General features: G+C 48.0%; 1 protein-coding gene across 1 annotated transcript in view; it reads right to left on the bottom strand.

Annotated features, from left to right (window-relative positions):
- DNAH9 (dynein axonemal heavy chain 9) overlaps positions 1–22,667 on the bottom strand; it is a 338,319-nt gene that overhangs the window by 161,675 nt on the left and 153,977 nt on the right. The window contains 3 exon segments of the mRNA XM_078066359.1: positions 12,979–13,186; positions 13,641–13,814; positions 18,274–18,448. Of these exon segments, the coding sequence (XP_077922485.1) occupies positions 12,979–13,186; positions 13,641–13,814; positions 18,274–18,448 (557 nt within the window).

Raw genomic sequence — 22,667 nt, 5'->3', positions numbered from 1 at the left:
AACAAAGGCACTTTTCTAGGGTGAAGCCAGGATACAGATCTGGAGCAGTTAAATTTCAGAGCCCAGGCTCCGTCTACCATACTTGTGGTCCCCAGTTTTCTTGGCTTATGGAGTAGAAACAGAAGAAACCTTCATGGTCTCGAGGCCTGGGACTCTACCCTCAAGGAAATCTACAAATAACTGGATCCTGGGTAGACCTGCCTCTAGGTCAAACAGTACAGGAGCACGGAGGCTGGGGCTCCCACATCGGGGTGGGTGGGGGCCCCTTCCACACCTGGGGGATACGACAGGAGCTACTGGGTAGTTTGTCAGCAGAGGTCTCAGAGAGTTCACCTCCTGGGGTTTTCCCCGAGGGGGAATAAGAACAACAGCCCTCAGAGAATTTCCCAGAAGCTTCCAGCACCGTGAAGGGCTCTTCCGCTGCCTTCAGATTATCATCAGGCTCCTTGCAGAGCAACTCTGTGCCTTTCTGGAGACTTAGCTACAGACTCTCTTCTGGAATCGTCCCTTCACACAACACCACTGCCCAGCCTGATGGGACTTGTTGAGAACAACTTTAAGTAATGGAGTGGAGATCTATGTACTTTTTTTTTTCAATAAAGCAATTAAATATGTATTGGGAGAACTGACACTTATTACAGCTGGAAGCTCTAAGAACCATCTGATTCCTTCTTTTGAAAAACAAGTTTGTAAACAAGGAGAAAGTGTCAATAGACATTTGGAGGTGACAGATAGGAAGACAAGTTCCTTCAAGAAGCCTGAATATTCTAATTTTCTGGTCCTGAGTTAAATTAAGTGTTTCAAATATGAATTGGATTTAAATTTAATTAGCATCCAATTAACATACCCTATCAACCAATTAATCACCCAACACCTTTTTCCCCCTAAAGATATAACAACTATATTCGAGATCTGTCAAAATGAAATATAATTAATGGGCTGCCAAGGACATGTTTTTGAGAACAGTCCTTCTAGTAGGAAATTCTCCTCTTGGGAAGACCTGTTTCTGCTCTCCCCAGAGCAGTGATATTTAAAACAACCCCTGGAATGAGGCAGACCCCTCTAATTTGGGTTGATTAAACTCTTTATGCTTCTAAAGGATTGTTGAGGAGAAAAGCATGTCAGTTAGCAAGAAGTGGGCTTGGAAGGCACTGGGTCATCCCAAAAGGATGATGTTGAATCCTCCAGGGAGGGAGGACTCCCTCAGGAAAGGCATACACATTTTTGATCCCTCTGTGACCAAGCTCTGCTCCAAGTCACATCTCGGATGGCATGGGAGTTAAGTGATTGTTTCCAGGCAGAACTGGAGAAACAGAGGTGGATCTCAGTGTTAGCAAACAGGTTGGTGGTGAAGGCGCTCAACATGCGAGAAGTATAAAGAACTGTGATCCTCCCCTCATACCTCTGGGTTCTGCCTTGTTGTAAACAAGTCCTGACAGTCAAGCCCATACCTGGGCCTGGAGTTCATCTGCTCCATCTTTTTTTTAAGATTGATTGACTGATTGATTGATTCAGAGAGTGTGAGCGCACGAGCAAGCACAAGTTGGGGTTGGGGGGAGAGACAGGGAGGGAGAGACAGAATCTCAAGCAGACTCCCCACTGAGCACAGAGCCTGATGCAGGGCTTGATCTCACAACCCTGAGATCAAGGGCTGGACGCTTAACTGACTGAGCCACCTGGGCACCCCCATCTGCTCCATCTTACCCAACTTCTCCACATGGACCGGCCTCCCGTTCAGCTGGTAGCCATGTCCTACATTAGCTGCCCTCTGCTTTTATTCACATGGTCCCTTCTGCAATATTTCAACACCATCGTGCATTCGAGGAGCAATTTCAGTTTCAAAGTGGGTTCCCATCTGTTCTCATTTCACTGTCTCCACCGTGACCACCCTTTGCCCATCGGCTCTCACCTGCTAGCTACGACATCCTCCCAAATGGCCTCCCTGCTCAAAATAGCAGACAGGAGTCCCCTTGCAAGATGTGAATCAGATCATGCCAGTCTCCTGCTTAAAACTCACCCAGGGCATCCCATCTTTCCTGGGGCAAAAGCCAGTCTGGGTACGTCCACAAACCTGTGTCTATGTTTTTCTCTCTGATGTTCCCCTGTCCACTCTCTCTGCTCCAGCCGTCCTGCTCTGCTATTCTCGCTGCCACAGGGCCTTTGCTCTGGCTGATGCCCCTGCCTGCAATCCTTTCTTCCCAAAGGCCAGCCCAGCTTGTGCCCTCATTTCCATCAGGCATTTATCTGCTCAAATGCCATTTCTCAGTGAGCCCTGCCCTGCACAAGGGCCAAAGTTAACCCCTCACCCCCAATTCCCTGTGCCTGCTTCATTGTTCTTAAAATTTCACTTAAAATGCTCTATATTCTACATATTTATCTTATGTATTATATTACCCCCTCCACACTATAAACTCCGCAAGAACAGGAATCATTCTCTTTCTCACTGTCCTAACCCCAGCACCTAGAACATTATCTAGCACACAGTAGAGTGTTCAAAAGACATTTAAGAAATGAACGAATGAATTTTATGACAAACCCCATGAATGGCAAAGAAAGATACATCATCACCATTTTCTAACTAAGAAAACAGAGCAGAAGACATGAACAGACACTTCTCCAAAGAAGACATACCCATGGCTAACACACACCTGAAAAAATGTTCATCATCATTAGCCATCAGGGAAATTCAAATCAAAACCACATGGAGATACCACCTTACACCAGTCAGAATGGCAAAAATTGACAAGGCAAGAAACAACAAATGTTGGAGAGATTGTGGAGAAAGGGGAACCCTCTTACACTGTTGGTGGGAATGCAAGTTGGTACAGCCACTTTGGAAAACAGTGTGGAGGTTCCTCAAAAAATTAAAAATAGAGCTACCCTATGACCCAGCAATTGCACTACTGGGTATTTACCCCAAAGACACAGATGTAGTGAAAAGAAGGGCCATAGGCACCCCAATGTTCATAGCAGAATTGTCCGCAATAGCCAAACTGTGGAGAGAGCTGAGATGCCCTTCAACAGATGAATGGATAAAGATGTGGTCCGTATATATGGAATGGAATATTACTCAGCCATCAGTAAGGATGAATACCCAACTTTTACATCAACATGGATGGGACTGGAGGAGATTATGCTAAGTGAAATAAGTGAAGCAGAGAAAGACAATTATAATATGGTTTCACTTATTTGTGGAACATAAGGAATAGCATGGAGGACTTTAGGAGAGGGGAAAAATGAAGGGGGGGAAATCGGAGGGAGAGTTGAACCATGAGAGACTATGGACTCTGAGAAACAAACTGAGGGCGTTAGAGGGGAGGGGGCGTAGGGGGATGGGTTAGCCTGGTGACGGGTATTAAGGAGGGCACGTACTGCATGGAGCACTGGGTGTTATACAAAACCAATGAAACACGGAACGCTACATCAAAAACTAATGATGTATTGTATAGTGACTAACGTAACATAATAAAATAAAATAAAAAGACTAAGCAAAAAAAACCAAAATAAAACAAAACAAAACAGAAAACAAGGGCTAAGGCAGGTTGCATGCCTTGCTGGAATTAGGATCCAGGTCTGTAGATACTGATCCTAATGCCTCTTTCATACATCACTCAGGGAGAGAGCCCTTGGAAGCCCTCACACCCAGTCCCTGTCTAGGGCTGCCCTGGCCATTCCTGCCCCATAGATTCCTCTGGTCTCTGAACTCAGAGCTGGGTGTCCATTCATCCGTGATGCATCACTAAAGACGTGGCTCTGTATGGGGTCCCTGGCAGGCATGTTATCACGGACTCCTCAGAGCAGCCCTACCACATATTAAAAATCTTTGAACAAACAAGAAAACTGAGGCTTAGAGAAAATCAGGGGCTCTATCCCAGGTCCTATAGCTGCTAAGTGGCCAAGCCAGGACTCTAACCCGGGTCACCTGGCGTAGTCAGTACCATGAACCATTTGAATACTCTCAAGACATGGCTTCTGCCCTTGACAATGCCCCAGTCTGGTGAACTCACTGCCTGACCACATTTTTGACAGAGATCATTAGCAGTTAATGAGGTCTGACTTCGTACCGATTTTCCTTTTCTTGAAACTCTTTTCTTTCCACATCATCTAATTTTTTCATGTGTTAAGACATTTCCGTTATTATTGGAAGGGCTTTGCAGTTTATTCTTTCCAAATGTAACATGCTCTGCATGATTGTAAAAAGAATACATATTCATGATATAAAGATTAAAACACAGAAAATCATAATGACGAAAGTAACAATTATCTGGGATTTGATCACCTCTCAGGAGCCATTAGTTTCAATATTTTGGTGCATTTTATCCCAGTCTATTCACTCTGTTCAATTTTTCCTTTACAAAATCAGAATTATACCGCACATTCTGTCTGTGCATGCACGTGCACACACACACACACACACACACATATGCAATCCACGTATTGTAAACATTATATAACATATTCTCCTAAAACATGATTTTAATTGCTGCACTGTGTTCCATAATTTGGAGGTACCAAAATTTATGGGATGGTTTCTCTGTTGTCTGAAACATATGTTGTATTCCATTTTTTTATACTCTGAAACTACCTTTGCTCATCCTGAGCGGAGTGTCCTACCCATGAGGTGACATATCTTTCATGATTTCATTTCATGTCATCTCCTTTTGGAAAGACAGCAAGGCAGGTGGACAAGAGCTGACTACCTGTAATGATAGAAGTGTGATGAGGCTCCTTTGAGGTCGAGAGTCTGATCAGATCTTTTCTGGTCCTGTCCAACCTCAAACTTCTACTGAATAGGTTATGGAGAGTCATATTACACGAAGATTCGATGCCTGAATTCCTATCTAATTAGTGCAGTTAAGCACTCAAATATTTGTTTAACTAATAATTTAAATCACAGGTGGATGGTAAGAGAATTCCGAATTGTGAAGAGCATCATCTTTAGCCTCCTCTCGTTATGCTGCAAATACAAGCCCATCGATGACTCAGTCCATTTCTTTGCTTCTCCTTTTTCTCTTTCTAGACCATCCTGTCTATGGGTCACTGCAAATTCCTTTAGTTTTAAAAATTACTTATATTTTCTAAAAGAATGAGAAGAGGCTTCAAGTATTCGAACAGACATAAAACAGACCAATTAAGAGACTAAACAGGGATTCCAAAATAATACAGGAAAAGAAACGTATTTGGACCCATCATCTAGGATGACACCCTTATTGTAACCAGATAAAAATGTACTGCACGCTGTCCTTTATGAACTGCCTACCTGAAATCTCAGAACTAAATCTGTGTTTAATTACAGCAACCACGTCATCCTGGATTACTGGAACAAATCCGCCCCTCACTTTGTATGAACAAAAATTTTCCAGGAGCTAAATTCTAAAGGGCATGTATTAAGGATACTTACAAAAGGAATATTAGGTTTCAGAATGGGCATGATCTTCAACAGGAGATATAAAAGTAATTTAAAATGATCTTTTATCATCCTAACCCTCAACAAAGCCCAAGGGTGGATCATTACATTGTAACACAGAAAAGGGAATGAAAGCAATGCAATGGGTTTGCGGGGGTTGCAGGAGCTGGGGGAATGGGGATGTGTGTGGGTCCCTGCCTCCCTCAGCGTGAGGTGTCAGCATTCTAAATCAGTGCTTTGGGCAGCTGTTGGAGAGAAGTCAATAGAAATCTGACGTTTTAGTGACTACCTGAAGGGCCTATTTTATTTACTATCAAAGGGAAAGATATCCATGTGCTCTAGATATCAGATGAATGGGAGCAAAGTTGGCATTCTATTATGGAAAGCGAGAAGCATGACTTACAGTCTTATCAAAGCAGAAGTCAGCTATAGCTCGATGAAATAAAAGACAGCTTGACTATTAACTCATTGTGTGACTTTCAGGGAAGTCACTTAACACCTGTAAGCCTCATTTTTCTCATCTCGCAAAAACGGAGACTATTGGATCTGTGATGGATACCATTTCCAAGTTCCTTCTCTTTAGTCACTTTCCAGCTGGGGTGGCCGTGTTCCAAATCATTGGGGATCCTGGAGAGCTGTTATTTCTTGATATGGGCACTAACTCTCCCCTTCATCTTTTTCTTTTTTCCATTTGGAATGCAGATGTGATGGCTGGAGCTGCAGCCATTCTGCCACCCTGGGGGAGCGGCTAAGAGAATAGATATTATAACATGGATATCATTGAGCCATTGATTTAGCATTAGCAACTGCCTACCTCAAGATTTCTTGTTGCATGAAAAAATATCTGTTCATGTTATTACTGTCAGATTTTCTGCTGCATGCAGGCAAAGGCGTTAGTGACACTGTCTCATTGGATAGGGAGGGTTAAATGAACCAAAGGGGTAAGACCCTCAGCCCAAGGTTTGGCACAGTATAAACATTACATAAAGCATGTCCTTTATGTCCTTTAGTATAGTTGAAGTTAAGCCCCCCAAACGACCTCTTTTGCTTGGGTTCCTTTTGTTTTGGCAGTAGGGCTTCGAAATTATTACATAGTATTTATAGACCCTTAAATTCAAGAAGGATTTCATATTATTATTATTTTTAAAGATTTTATTTATTTGACAGAGAGAGACACAGTGAGAGAGGGAACACAAGCAGGGGGAGTGGGAGAGGGAGAAGCAGGCTTCCCATGGAGCAGGGAGCCCGATGCAGGGCTCAATCCCAGGACCCTGGGATCATGACCTGAGCCGAAGGCAGACATTTAACGAATGAGCCACCCAGGCACCCGGATTTGATATTATTATAATAATAGATTCCATTTACTAAGCCCTTATTGCACGTTAGGGCCCATTCTGAGTCTTTTACATACTTTATCTTGCTATTTGAGAACAAAAAGAATGAACTGTTGATCTGCTCAACAACATGGGCAAACCTCAAAATCATGCTGAGTGAAAAAAGCCAGACAAAAAGGAGTGCATATTGGGGCGCCTGGGTGGCTCAGTCGTTGGGTGTCTCCCTTCGGCTCAGGTCATGATCCCAGGGTCCTGGGATCGAGCCCCACATCGGGCTCCCTGCTTCGCGGGAGGCCTGCTTCTCCCTCTCCCTCTGCTTGTGTTCTTCTCTCGTTGTGTCTCTCTCTGTCAAATAAATAAAATCTTAAAAAAAAAAAAAAAGGAGTGCATATTGTAATTCCATTATAGACAATTCTAGAAAATGCAAACTAACCTACTGTGACAGAAATAGATCAGTGGTTGCCTAGGCATGGGCAGGGTGGAAGGGTAAGGGGGCGAAGGAACTTTCAGAGGTGACGGATACGCTCATTATTTCAACTGTAGTGATGGTATCATGGGTGTGTAAATATTTCAAAACTTATCAAATTGTATAATTTAATATGTGCCATGTGTTGTATGTCAATTATAACTCAATGATTTTTTTTTAAAGGGAAAATGTAAAAAAAATTTGCTACCTTTAGTCGGAAAATGGATAAATAGGTTGTGATTTATTCACACAATGCAATCCTGTGCAGCAGTGAAAACCAATGAGATAGATCAACATGTATCAAAATAGACAATGATTTAAAAAGTTGCTAAAGGAAGTTAGTGTGATATATATTTAAAATGTAACTATGACACAACATTGTGCATTTTTGTGGGTACATATATGTACTACAAGTGTAAATTTGCATCTTTTCATGTGTCTGTTTGCCATCTGGATGTCTTTGGAAAAATGTCTAGTCATATCTTCTGCTTACTTTTTAATTGGATTATTTGTTTTTTGGGTGTTGAGTTGTATAAGTTCTTTATATATTTTGGATACTATCCCTTTATCAGATATATCATTTGCAAATATCTTCTCTCATTCCATAGGTTGCCTTTTAGTTTTGTTGATTATTTCCTTCTCTGTGCAGAAGCTTTTTATTTTGATGTAGTCCCAGTAGTTTATTTTTGCTTTTGTCTTCCTTGCCTTAGGAGACATATCTAGAAAGAAGTTGCTTTGGCTGATGTCAAAGAGGTTACTATCTACGTTCTCGTCTAGGATTCTTATGGTTTCAGGTCTCGCATTTGGGTCTTTCATCCATTTTGCTCAGCATCACTGATCATCAGGGAAATACAAATCAAAACCACAATGAGCTATCACTTCACACCTGTCAGCATGGCTAAAATCAACAACACAAGAAACAACAGGTGTTGGTGAGGATGTGGAGAAAAAAGAATCCACTGTTGGTGGGAATGCAAACTGGTGCAACCACTGTGGAAAAGAACATGGAGGTTCCTCAAAAATAGAACTACTCAAGATTCAGCAATTGCATTACTAGGTATTTACCCAAAGGATACAAAAATACTGATTCAAAGGGATACATGCACCCCAATGTTTTTAGCGTCATTATCTACAATAGCCAAACTATGGAAACAGCCCAAGTGTCCATCAACTGATGAATGGATAAAGATGTGATGTATATACAATGGAATATTACTCGGCCATAAAAAAGAATGAAATCTTGCCATTTGCAAAGACATGGATGGAGCTAGAGAGCATAAGGCTAAGTGAAATAAGTCAGAGAAAGAAAAGACCATATGATGTCATTCATATGTGGAATTTAAGAAACAAAACAAACAAGCAAAGGGCGGGGGGGAAGAGAAAGAAATCAAGAAACAGACTCTTAACTACAGAAAACAAACTGATGGTCACCAGAGGGGTGGTAGGAAGTGGGGATGGGTGAACCAGGTGATGCGGAGTAAGGCATGCACTTGTGATGAGCACCCGGGGGGGGTGTACGGAAGTGGTGAATCACTCTACTGTACACCTGAAACTAGTATTACACCATGTGTTAAATGGAATTTAAAAACTTAAAAAAAGGTTTAAGTTTGGAATGATACACATCAGCTTTAGTACTCAGGCGAAGAGGGGCAGGAAGGAGGATGGGGGTGGTGTGCTGGCTGTATTTGCAAAGCTAAGATTCACTGCAAAATGATAAAATGTTCACATCTGTGAAATCTGGGTGGTGGGTACATGGGCATCTGTTATATTATTTTTTGGACTTTTCTGCATGCTTGAAATATTTCATAATTTTTAAAAAATTTAAGGAATTCTCCAGCTCCCTCTTAGCGTCTAGTTCCCCCTGCCAGGGGCACCTGCTATTATCAGTTTATTGTATGTCCTTCTGGAGCTATTCTAAGTATATATAAGCATAGATACATGAATGTGTGTGTGTGTGTGTGTGTGTGTGTGTGTGTGTGTGTGTATACATATATAATCAATATAACCAACAAAATATTTTTATCTCTTTTTTGTTTGTTTTTTCTTCGAATTTTTATTTAAGTTCTAATTAGCATAGTGCAATGATGGTTTCAGGAGTGGAATTCAGTGATTCATCACTTACACACAACCTCCAGGGCTCATCACAAGTGCCTGCCTTAATACCCACCACCCATCTAGCCCATCCCACACCCACCTTCCTCCACCAACCCTCAGTTTGTTCTTTAAAAAAAAAAAAAAAAAAAAAAAGTAGGCTCCAGCCTCAGGGCAGAGCCCAAGGCGGGGCTCGAACTCACGACCATGAAATCAAGACCAGAGCCAAGATCAAGAGTCGGACACTCAACCGACTGAGCCACCCAGGAGCCCCGTGCTCCTTATCTTTCTCTTTTTAAACACGACACATTTTGGAGCATACCATACACTCTGTGTCTTGCTTTTCTCGTGCAACAAAGCTGTGGACAAAGTTCCAACTCTGTTCATACAGAATGTCCTCATTCTTTGTAATAATGCTTAGCATTCTGTCACATGGATAATTAGGCTCCTTCCCACCGTTTGCCACTACAGACCCGTTATAAATGCACATTTTGCACATCTGTCTGGGTGTACTACCTGCCCTCTGAAGCAGACTGCTTCACAAAACACATTCTATCTTTCTGTAATTACACAGGGTCTTAAGTACGACCAGCAATGAAAATACTCAGCTGCAAAAAGAGGGTTGGGGTCAGGATGTGAGTGGGGGAATCTGCCTCTTGTCCAGGTCAGAGCAGCTACCCTTGGAGTTCTTGCATCTCCTTTTTGAAATTTTCTATTTCCTCTTGGATACCAGCTTTCTGGCTCCCCCCTTTTCTAAGGGTCACGGGCACCCTTTCTCTTGCCAGTTTGTTGCCTCCAAAATGTTTTAGGCTAAGAAGCCAAAGAAACAAAGTTGTTTGGATTGTGACCAAAGAAAGAGGCAGGGGGTTCCCAGTAAGGGAATTCAGCATTTTTTTCAGAATCAAGGGTATGAGCTCTGCTGTGTGGACTCTGGCATTTATGGTGGCTCCTCTGCGGCTCTGGGTGACTCCCTAGTTCCTAGTTGCTTCTGCATGGGTGAGGTTAGAGATCCCTGCTTCATCCATCCCTAGTGTGGAAGGTGAATGGGACCAAGAGGCCACTGGGGAGTTCACAGGACACAGAAATGTTGTGTCCAGCTTCAGCGAGGAGCCAGCATGATCCTGGGTCTATTTGACAGCAGTCTGATGCTTCTGGATAATTCTCTGTGTTCCAACAGGAGAGGAGAGGAAAATCCTCCAGGTTAGGGGCCCAGAATAAGAGAGAGAGGTCTGGGCAGTGCAGGCAGCTCATCTCCTTTTCATTGATTATAAGTTCTTATTCTCCACTTAAAGTATTTTTTTTACAGTAAGAATCCTGATAATAGGATTCCAGAAAACAACTCCTCCAGAATCCTTGAATGGTCCCACTAGTGATAATAGCACTAATAGCAAACATTTATTGCCGTTTTCAAAGTATTTTCTTGCCAGGGAGGCAGTATTAACCTCAGGGTTAAGAGCACAGGCTTTGAAGTCGGACTGTCTGGGTTCAAACCCAGGCTCCGTCACTTACTGTGTTTGGCCTAGGGTAGCTTATTTAACTTCTCTGTGCCTTCATGTTCTTATCTATAACATGGGGATGATACAAGGACTTACTTCATGGGGCTGGACGGGATTAAAGGATTTAAAAATGTGTAAAATTCCAATCTCAGGTTGGTACCTGACACATGCTTGGTGTTTGATAGCTGCCAGTTGTTATCAGCAGGGTTATAAGTAACGTGAGAATTGCAGTGAACGGGGAGGGCTGATCATCTGACTGGTCATTGGACTCTAGGCTTACAAATGAGCGCAGAGGCCTCTCTTCCCGTGAACAAGAAACTCTGGTGGGTAGACCAAACAGTGTTCAGACGTGAGCCAGCCAGGCATGTGACGTCTGCTCACGCCCACCGCCACCGGCTGCTGGTCGGCAGCTGGAAATGGGTCACGGGGGCAGTATTTAAGCTACAGAAATTGGGATAGACTTTGCTGATCACATAGATTTCAGATAATGGTGGACAAAACACGTTAAGTGCCTCAGACCTGTAGCTGTTTACATTATGAAGAGCACAAAAAATGGCATATTCTTCGTCTGCCTTCGGCTCAGGTCATGATCCCTGGATCCCTGGGTCCCAGGGTCGATCCCTGGATCGAGCCCCCACATCGGGCTCCCTGCTCGGTGGGGAGTCTGCTTCTCCCTCTCCTTCTGCCCCTTCCCCTGCTTGTGCTCTTTCTCTCAAATAATAAAAAAATTTTTTTTTTAAAAATGGCATATTCTTTGGTTATTCAAACCGAAGACGCTCATGTCACTGACAAACAAGTGAAATCCTGACATGAGCCTCCAGCATTTCGAGTTGTCTTACTTGTTAATATTCATGTGCGAACTACAGGCGCTTGCTGGATTGCGATGGACGGTATGGAACATTTAGGAGCATGACAGGGGATGCAGCCCAGAGGCTCACTTGACGGAGAGGTGGAGAGTCTCTCTGTCGCCAAGGGGCTCCGGGTGCCTGACTGCTCTGAGAGGCAGGGAGCAGACAGTGGGGCCCCCAGCAGCACCCAGAGCTGGCTGGGCCCCTGACCCTGGAAGAACTAGCAGGATAGTCAGGAGGATGGAAGGAAGCGAGCTCTTCTCTCTGTGGGAGTTGGGGATGCGGAATGCTGCCAATACCAAGCTGAGTGACTCGGGTTCTTGCTGGGAGGGGCCGTGGAAGGATGGGGTAAGTGACACCGGTCCAAGCTGAGCAAGAGGAAGTTGAAGTGAAACCTGTTTTGCAAGTCTGCTGGCCTGGATGTCGGGCAGGCAAAGTGCCGGGCTCACTTCCCATGTACTAAGCTATGGCTTCTAATTTCCCAGTGTGCAAATTCCGGTGCCCGGAATTCCTGACTGTCCGTGGTTTTGCAATGCAGGTGTGGACATGCACTGTAGCCTCATGTGGGAAGCACGGCCAAGTTGCAGGGTGAGGAGTAAGAGCAGGGTTCCCCCCGGCCCTGCCATTGCTCTCCTGTCGCCAGGAGCTTGGCTTGGGCACCTCTTGAAAAGGAAGCTGCTTCTAGGGTTCATGTGATGAGTGTTTCTACACACAAGGAGACCCCACAGGTAGTGAGGGTCAAGGAGAAAGTGACTCTGGCAAGAGGAAAACTCCTTTTTCAGGGAGCCTCTGACCCTGATGCCGCACCTGGAGGACCCGAGTCCACTCGGGAGCCCAGCACATCAGCTCCCAGTGAAAAGCACGCCCCATGTGCTCAGAAGACTGGATGCGCCCCACCGGCCCTGCTGCTTGATGGTGACCTTGGGCGATCGCATACTGTTACCCGACCCTCAGTTTCCCTGTCTATGAGACAGGAAGGGTGAAGGCAAAGACCTGTAGGACGCTTCTACAAGCCTGCGGCAATCCTTCACCGGGTGTCAGCTCTCTTTGGCATCAAGGTACTGAACACCGTTCTGGGTTGAACTCCTGGCCTGGGAGGGATTTGAGAGGCCAGGGAGGAAGCCAGGAGACAGGATGAGGAAAAGTACGGTGCTGGAGGAGTGGAACAGAGGTGCTGCGGAGGAGAAAGGAAGAAAGGAGAGGCAAGAGCGGAGTGCGGGCGCAGGGGATGTCAGGCTGAACAGGTGCCCGATGCTTTGTTCCATTTCCACGTCAGGGCACGTGGCCTCTCAGACACCCCCACCGCCCCTCCCCTCCAGGCGCTCCAGGCCCTCACCTTGCAGCATCGCCGACGTGGTGTAGTAGTTGAACGGCACGTTCTTCACCAGGTACTCCTCAGCGTCCAGGCTGGCCAGCTTGGTCCCCACCAGCACCGACTTGCCTGTGCCCGCGGTCCCCACCAGCATGACCGGCCGCCGCCGCTCCATGAGCCGCTCCAGGAAGTAGCACACTCGGATGGTCTCGCTCGTGTGCACCAAACAAGCCTGCAGTGAGAAGCCGGTTAGCAGGCCAGGGGCCCACGGGAGAAACAGGTTCCTGGCAAAAACGTTCTGGACCATTTCAGAGGCAGGGTGGTGCCGGCTCGCTACCTTGGGCAGGAGTGTCTTCCTTCATATGCACGGTAAGACCATTCCATAACCTCATTCTCCGGGGGAGAGCAGCCCCCCTCTCCTCCCTGCGGCCTCCCTATTGGGCTTGGGAACCTTCTGCCCTGCCGTCTCCCTGCTCTGCCCCCCAGGATGCCGGTGGAGTCTGGCAATCAAGTTACTTAGTCTTTGTGGGGATCTGTGGCTTCCTTGCACCTAGGATTTCCTCTTGAAAGACATGCAGCTGGGGATGACCGGTTCCTGCAAGGCTAAAATGCTGGGACACTGATAGGGGCCGCCACGAAATGTCCTTGGCGCAATTGTACGTCCTCGGTCACTCGGCCACACTCACCTGCAGAGGTATCTCGGGGTCAAATTCAAACTGGGGGATGAGCTTGGACCAAGGCTCAAATTTCTTGGTCGCTGGGTCTATGTAGTAGTCAAAGATAGTTCCCTGGGAGGGGAACTTGACCGTCTTGAACTCCGTCAGCCACCACTTGCTGAACTCCGCCCGGTAGTCCACGAGCTGCCAACACAAAGCGGGTCAGGGGGCGAGGCTCTCCAGAGCTTCCAAAGCCTGGACAGGCCGCCCTGGCTTCAGGCAGAAGGTCAGGGTGGGGAACATGAAATGCTTTGCCTAAAGGAGCAGCTTCTCCGGGAAGGATGCTGCTTCCCCGAGGATCAGCCCTGACAAGGCCCAGTGGCACAGGGGCCAGCCCTGAGCGGGTGCATGTGCCACCGCTTGACCACGTGGCTTAGCTGCCCCGGCACTGTGCATCCGAGAGTCCTCGAGGGGTGCGGGGAGGGGGGTGTAAGAACACTGGGGGGGGCGTGACCACAAGATGGGCAAACGTGGCCAAGAGCTCCCGAAGAGACAGATGGACCCCCATCCTCCCAGACTGCCAAGACTCAGCAATTCCAGGGTGGCAGTCAGGGACGGAATGAATAACATGGTGGCTGTTGACATCTGGGGGCACGGGTGGTAGGGTGAGAAGAGCCTCAGTCCCCTCATCTGTAAAATGAGCATCCTAGAAAGAGGACTTCTAAGGTCCCTTCGAGAGCTAAAATTTCTAAAATGTAGGAGCAGCAGAGATAAAGCTATACTGGTCTTGCTGATGGAAGGAATAGGTAGAGACATACAATTTACATGCATATGTATTAGATCATGAGCCCCTCAGGATAGGGCTGGGCATCCAGCGGACTCAAATGATCTCATTGTGTCCAAGCTGAAACACACAACATGTATGCACATGCGTGCACACACATACGTCCCCCATAACACACCTGCTTACTACTGGCAATAAGCCCATTCTTTGAACAGACAGACCTAGGAAAAATCCCCAAAAGGAAAACCTAAAAAGAGACCCAGATTGGGCATTTTATTTTTTAAGATTTTATTTATTTATTAGAGAGAGAGCGAGCACGAGTGGAGGGAGGCGCAAAGGGAGAGGGAGAAGCAGACTCCCCACCGAGCAGGGAGCCTGACTCGGGGCTCAATTCTGGGACTCTGGGATCATGACCTAAGCCGAAGGCAGACGCTTAACCGACTGAGCCACCCAGGGGCCCCTGGATTGGGCACTTTAGGAAATGTTCCTGAAGGGCAGGACAAAGATAGAATTTGAAGGCTGGACAGATGGGGAAGCTGGATGTGTGGCAGTGAATCTGGACTTGTAGGAAATGGAACTCCTCGTTCTGTTGCCTACTGGATAAGTAGGATTGAATTCTTTTGCTTTATTATTTTTTAGTTTTTTTGAGTGCTTTTTTTTTTTTTTTTTAAAATTCTTTTGCTTTCGAATGAGAACAGAAACAAGCCCTAATAGAAGGACAGATTTGTTTGCTGTTCTTCTTCTGATCTGACTTCAGATGAGGGGGGTGCTCGATCTTCTCAATATTGGGCTCTGCAATCAGAAGCCTTGGAAAACCCCCCATTTTTAGTTCATGGATAAAATCCTTCAAGACTTTTAACTTCCTAGAAAAAACCTGGTTCTAGATTCCTATGGAAAATCCGAGGCAGAGGCCACCTCTAGAACAAAGGAGGTTTTGTGGATCTTCTCCTTTCCCCACCTCCAATTCCACCTTGAGCCCCTCAGTCAGAGAACCAGCCACGCCACCGGCCAGGCTGCACCAGCATCGGCTCCTCCCCAGTATCCGGCACTTGACCTCACCTCCACTGTAACTGGACACCAAAGACAAGGTCACCTCTGCTGAGTCAACCAGCAGCACTTTCTTGGTTCAGTTCCTTAGGTGTCTCTTCAGCAGTGACCTTCATGAAGAGGCCCCTTCGGACACCCCCATCGCCTTTGGATTTGGACAGTCCTGTGGCCCCCGTTCCTGCCCTTTGAACTTGACGACACTGAGGTGCATCTGTAGGCTGCAGAAGAGTTTGGGCTGTAAAATCACCTCACCTGGGGCACCTGGGTGGCTCAGTTGGTTAAGCAACTGCCTTTGACTCAGGTCATGATTCTGGAGTCCTGGGATCGAGTCCCACATCGGGCTCCCTGCTCAGCTGGGGGTCTGCTTCTCCCTCTGACCCTTCCCCTCTCATGCTCTCTGTCTCCCATTCTCTCTCTCAGATAAATAAATAAAATCTTTAAAAAAAAAAAAATCGCCTCACCTGATGCTCCAAGTTACCCTGGCTAGTACAAACTGCTCCTATTTGATACATGAAAAGACAAAAACTGAAAAGGATGGCCTCCAGAAGCACACGGAGGTGCTGCGAGTTGGACTCAGGTGTTTGGTCCCCCAAGCTGGTGCTCTCTGAGACATCACTTGCTTCTGAGAGACCATTTCCCGGGATCCCAGCAAAGTATTTAGTAGAACCTCCTTTTTCTTTTGGAGCTTCTACTCGGGTATGGGTTGCGTATTGAATTTCTCCTTTGCTTTAATGACAGCCTCACAAACACCAGCACCACCGCTGTTCCTGATGTGAATCTTTTGGCCGGCCTCCTGTTTTCCTACTTATGGCACTCTTTCTGGGGCTTGGCTTGAATGCAGCTTGTGTTGGGGTCTTGGGCCTTCCCTGCTGCTAAAAGCTTTCTCCCTTGTCCTCTCCCCATGTGCTAGCATGGCGGCCTATGGCTCCAAGTGCTCCAGAGCCCAGGACACCTGGAGGGATGCTTTCTGCCGGGCTTTTAAAAAGAGTTGAGTGGATTTAAATGTATACTGCAATAGAAAAATTGACCAAGTGTCTTCGTCCTGATCCCCCACTACCTGCTAAGCACCAACATGGGGGAGAAGCCCAGCAGCGGTTGCTATCTGACATGTGAGCCACTGAAAGGTCAGGGCATGCATTTGATGGAAGGCAATAATCTATGCCTTCTGGATCTCGGTATTTCAGTGAGGCCTCGTCCATCCTGCTGGACTCCTTGCCTCAAAGGGGAAATGGAAAGCTGTCAAAGAAACAGTCCATGGAGAAGCTGCATAGACTGCAAGAGGCAGTGTGAAATTCTCAGATGCCTCACTCCCAGTTTGGGCATCCCCCGCCCCCCCCACCCGCCCAGCGTCTGGCTCTGGCTCTGGAGACGGGGAGAGGTACACGTCCCAGGAACTTGTGAGAGCTGCTTTCTGAGTGTGGAGCACCAAAGAGCATGTCAGGGAGGGAAGGGAGGTAGGATGGATGCTAACACCCAAGGCCTGTGAAAACGGACAAGAAATTAATTGTTCATTCTAAATTCATTCTCCCGGCTCACCGCCATTTTGGATTCTAGAACATGGCTTTGCCCTGGGAGGCTGAAACTTTCTACCTCTCTCCTCGAAAGAGCCTTCAATCAACCCAGACCAGAAAGAGTAAATCCTAACTCTCCATGCACCGCAGCTTGGATTGATCCCTTGCGATGAGGGGGGTGCCAGGTACTTGCTATGAAACTGAGTATTTCTGGCACGAGATGACTACTAATAAGGATGTATGTGCACCAGCACAATTTTAAGAGCTTTGCACGTATCTTTCACGGATGATCAGAACAGTATCCCTTCCTGTAGTCCTTACAATGGCCTTAGAAACAGGACACTGCTGTCAGCACCCTCATTGCCTTCGTACACAGGTGGGCGGTAAGGTGGAGAGAGATGAAGCAGTTTGCCCAACATCCCCCAGATACTAAGTGGCAAAGTTACGATTCGAATCCAGAGTCCGTGCCTTCAGCCCCTATGGGACTGCCTGATAGCTGGAGTCGGCTGTCCAAGGCTGGCTTGCCTAACCTTGAATATGATGTTTCCAGACAAAGAACTTTTAATTTGGAGGAAACTAAGCCAAGAAAAAGTCTGGGGAGGGGCGCCTGGGTGGCTCCGTCGGTTAAGCCCCTTGCTTGCCCCCTGCTCCCATTCGTGCTCACTCTCTCTCACTCAAATAAATTCATAAAATCTTTTAAAGAAAAGAAAAAGCCTGGGGATATTGGAAGGGTTAGGGAATAGGGTGCCAAGATATTCCAAGCCAACATCCCTACCCCCATACCTGAGGCTACAGCAGCCAAAACCGTGATATAAACACTGATCTGGTTTCTTACCCCTGGATGTCAATTAACCTTTGGTCCACGCTTCTGTGGGCAGCTCGGTGTTTCGGGGAATGGAGAAGAGCTGGTTATCTCCGGCCTGGTACAGAGGCGTCTGTGCTTGTTATGGAATGCTAAAGGGATTCCTCCCTCTAAAGCTTCTATAACACAGCGTCATTCTATCAAACACACATCACCTTGCAAAGTAGTGGACCTATATCACCGTTTGTTCCGAAAAGCTGCAACTCTCCAAGAAATCAGGATATATTACCAACTCCTAAAGCAGTAGCTCAAAATATAGCCAGGGCTCATCTGTCTCGCTCCAAGAGGCCCTTCTCGGGGGGCTGACGTCTTTAGCTGAGTGACGGATGGATAACAAAATAGTTTGATGCCTTCATGTTAATTCTGACATTTAGCTGTCCTCTTTTTCCAAATCTTTGCTGGAAGATCGGTTTTTGCCACTGTGGGCTTGCACGTGTTAACCACGGCACGTCCTCTTACCTGATCCTGGACCATGGCTCCGCCGAAAGCCCAGATGGCAGCAAACACAAAATACAGCTCGTAGGTTTCCTTGGGGCAGTCCGCAGGGATGTCCTCCTCGGCCAGGAGACATTCGAGAAGGTGGCACAGCATCTGGACCATGCTCTGCTCTGGGATCGGAATTATCTTCTTAAATCTGCAAAGAGAGACCCAGATACGCTGTATGACACCGGATTTTCTATCCTGGAAGCCTGTTGGAACCTACTTGGTTTTGGCGGACCTGTGACCCGTCAGGTTCTTTGGGATTGCGTGGGGCTACGTAAGCCTTTACTCTCATCGGCTCCTCACCAAGAAGGGCCCAGAGTGCTCTGAGAAAGTTTTCTCGTCGCCCTTCCCTCTGGTACCCTCCCCATCTGCTCCTCCCTTCTCTGAACACTGACTGTCCCTCTCAGTCCTCAGGGGGCGGGGGCTACTGTGACACAACGGGGTAAAATCTCAGTGTCACTCCCTCACAATTTCCTCAAGAGTCAAGCTGGGTGCAGGGCTGAGGCAGGTCCTTCCACTCCAGTCCCTCAGGACAAACACGCGGAAGACATGTTCTCTGGAACCAGAGTCTTATTGGGGGGGAGGGCAGAGTGGGCCCCGACAGATGCTCATTTTACACACTCATGATTTACTTGATGGAGTTCGCCTTCTGAAAATACACCTCACTTTGCCCTGGCCTGGTGTGTGTACTTTTCATATTGGATTTGGAGGTCTGGACCGAAAAGGCAGGTAGCAAGAGATGCGCAGAGGTGCATCTATGCCCGAGGGGGTAGGAGTGTGTGCATGGGTGTGCGCACACACAGGTACTCTCATCCCCCCATGAGTACACACACATGCACATGCACACACATGCTGTCACGCCCCCACAAGTACACACACACACATGCACACACACGCTCTCACCCCCCGAGTACACACACACGCACATGCACAGACATGCTCTCACCCCGAGTACACACACATGCACATGCACACACACGCTCTCATCCCCCCGAGTACACACACACGCACACACACACTCTCATCCCCCTGTGGATACACACACACGCACATGCACACACACGCTCTCACCCCCGAGTACACACACACGCACATGCACACATACACTCTCACCCCCGAGTACACACACACGCACATGCACACACACACTCTCACCCCCCCGTGGATACACACACACACGCATGTGCACACACACGCTCTCACCCCAAGTACACACACACGCACGTGCACACACACGCTCTCATCCCCCCCGAGTACACACACACATGCACACACACGCTTTCACCCCCGAGTACACACGCACGTGCACCCACATGCTCTCATCCCCCCAAGTACACACACACGCATGTGCACACACACGCTCTCACCCCCCCCACGAGTACACACACACGCACATGCACACACACGCTCTCACCCCCGAGTACACACACACGCACGTGCACCCACACGCTCTCACCCCCCGAGTACACACACACACATGCACACGCTCTCACCCCCGAGTACACGCACACGCAAGTGCACCCACACGCTCTCACCCCCCGAGTACACACACACACATGCACACACATGCTCTCACCCCCGAGTACACACACACACACATGCACACACACGCTCTCATCCCACGAGTACACACACACGCACATGCACACACACGCTCTCACCCCCCCGAGTACACACACACGCGTGTGCACCCACATGCTCTCACCCCCCGAGTACACACACACGCACGTGCACCCACACGCTCTCACCCCGAGTACACATACACGCACGTGCAAACACACGCTCTCATCCCCCCGTGGATACACACACACGCACGCGCTCCATCCTCTGCAGCGGCTCGTGTTTGCTCGACTCTATCTGGTGGCAATCCTTACAGCAGGACTACTAGGAGGCAGTCCTGCAGTCTGGGCGTTACTTCCATGAGGGAGAAATTAAAGACTTGACAGGCTTTCCTTCATTTCTGTGAGGGGAAGGTTCACGTCCAGCTGTCTCAGGCCTGGTTCTGCATGAGGCACCAAGGCAAGAGGGGCCGGCTACACTGACCATTCCCAACAGGTCCCGGACAACTACGGGGGCCTCTCGTCTTCTCAGGGGTAGAGACGATCAAAGTGGGAGACCCTGCAGGGGAGAGAAATTAGCATTTGGGGCTTGGAAGAGAACTCACAGGGAAGGCAGGTGCTGACCTGGCACAGAGCTGGGGAAGGGGCTGCACGGCAGCTCTGAGGTGGCAAAGGACAGGTGCCTGGGAAACCCAAGGACACCTGCTTATCTCACAGCGGAGTGTGGAGAGGTGGCTGGCTGGTGCAGCCTGCACCCCAGTTCATCAAAGCAAAGACGGGTGAGCATTTCCTGGAATCCAGGTGCGGCCCGTGAGCTCAGGGCCGCTGGGGGGCTTTGTCGGAGGAGCTGTACGGGACTGGCTGGTGGAGAAGCATTTCTTACTTCAAGGAAAGGCATCTGGGAGGTCTCCAGTGATGGCGGAGGGGCCAAAGAACTCAGAATCTCTGAGAAAGAGTCTGATTTGACATCTGCCACACTTAGGGTAACTTGGGACCATGCTGGTTCCAGCCATTAAGATCTTTCCTGCCCTTGCTCTTCTCTCTGTCCCCCTTCGACCCCAAGGGCGCAGAAGCTACAGCGGGTGGGGGGGTGTGCAGAAGAGTAAGGAGAAAAGATGTCAAAGACTCCTTTCCCACTGTAGGTGGAGAGCAGGAGGCAGGCCTGAGCTGGGGCAGGGCAGAGGCTTTCCTGTAAATGCAGTTTGCTTTTCCAAGTTTTCGCATGTGTGTGACCAGAAGTGATCACGTACCTCTGTATTACAGCAGAATGACCAGAAAAGTCATAAATGGTGACCTAGATTTCATCTAGGGGCAGGAGGATGACCAGCCACATAAAATGGTTTTTGAGGGAGCAGTGGGAGACAAAATCAAGTTGCTTTATAACCCCCCCTTATGAGGCTGGCTTGTTCAATATAAAAATTATTCCGTGCGAAAAAGAAGAAGATAGCAGGAGGGGAAGAATGAAGCAGAGGGAATTGGAGGGGGGGATGAACCATGAGAGACGATGGACTCTGAAAAACAGACTGAGGGTTCTAGAGGGGAGGGGGTGGGAGGATGGGTTAGCCTGGTGATGGGTATTGAGGAGGGCACGTTCTGCATGGAGCACTGGGTGTTATGCACAAACAATGAATCATGGAACACTACATCAAAAACTAATGATGTAATGTATGGGGATTAACATAACAATAAAAAATTTAAAAAAAATTATTCCATGCGGACATCCCACAGCTCTATAGTACCAGGGCCCCAGAAAGCTGGCCTTATGAGGGAAGTCCGACTTTGAAGCCAGCATCTTGTTACTGAAAGTTGTGGTCCCCAGGGCACAGCCCGGAAGCTCTGCCCCCTGTCCACGGATGCTTTGCCCTCTTAGGAATTTTGTGAGCATTCAACGCCACCCCGCGTGGCCACCATAAAGCACGGACGTGTTTCGTCCTTGACGGCCACAGAGTTCAGACATGGGGCCGGGGGGCCGTCTCTGGATAGGCTGCGTAAAGTCAGCATCTCCAGAGCCTGGTGCAGAGGCTGGTGCACACACACACACACACACACACACACACACAAATACTCACATAGGTAAGAGTTTGGCATCTCTTGTCCTAAGTGCCCAGAGTGGGAAATGGCCTTTTAGTGAGAGGCTCTATCAGATGAGTGTCTCAGCAAATGATAAAGGACAGGGGTATGCTCGATATTTTCTGAAAACCTTCCCTTCCCGTGGCATTTTTAACTCAGCTGCCCTGGCCCACCCACGCCACTGACCACTCGTGCCCACTTCCCGACCTCGTCTGCTGTCCGGGCTTCTTTATCTCCTTAGATTCCAAGGCCATAAAGAGCCCACAGACCACAGAGGCTGGAGACTTTTCAAGGGTTTTGGAAAATACGGAAGATCGGGAAAGTAATTCCTGGTCAGGACAGTGCTCAGGCTTCCTGGAGCCCACAGATCCCCTTCTACGCCCACCTCCATGCTTGTGAGCTGGTCCCATGCATGACAGACCAGTGAACACAGAGTCAGGGGTCGTTCCGAGCGGCGGCCTTCATTTCCCAGAAACATCGTCCTGACCCTACCTTGGTGAAGGTTCGGGAACTACGGATCCCTGAGTCACACCGCCTCCCCAGCACCGACCTCTGATGGTTGGACTTGGCTGAACCACGAGGCTGGCTGCCTGACTCAAGGAAGGGCACATCCACTGGCAAGAAGGGATAAAATAAAAGCAGGTTCCAGACCTCGAGCCTCCCTCTGCAGGCACCTGCAATATCCTTGCTGTAGTAAGTATCCTCCCCGGTAAGAGCCCTTACTCTTGTTTACGGGGTAAG

The sequence above is a fragment of the Halichoerus grypus genome, chromosome 2 (genome assembly GCF_964656455.1).
Source record: "Halichoerus grypus chromosome 2, mHalGry1.hap1.1, whole genome shotgun sequence".
Classification (NCBI taxonomy): domain Eukaryota; kingdom Metazoa; phylum Chordata; class Mammalia; order Carnivora; family Phocidae; genus Halichoerus; species Halichoerus grypus.
Note: the sequence above shows the minus strand (reverse complement) of the source record. Positions and strands in the feature narration are given on the sequence as shown.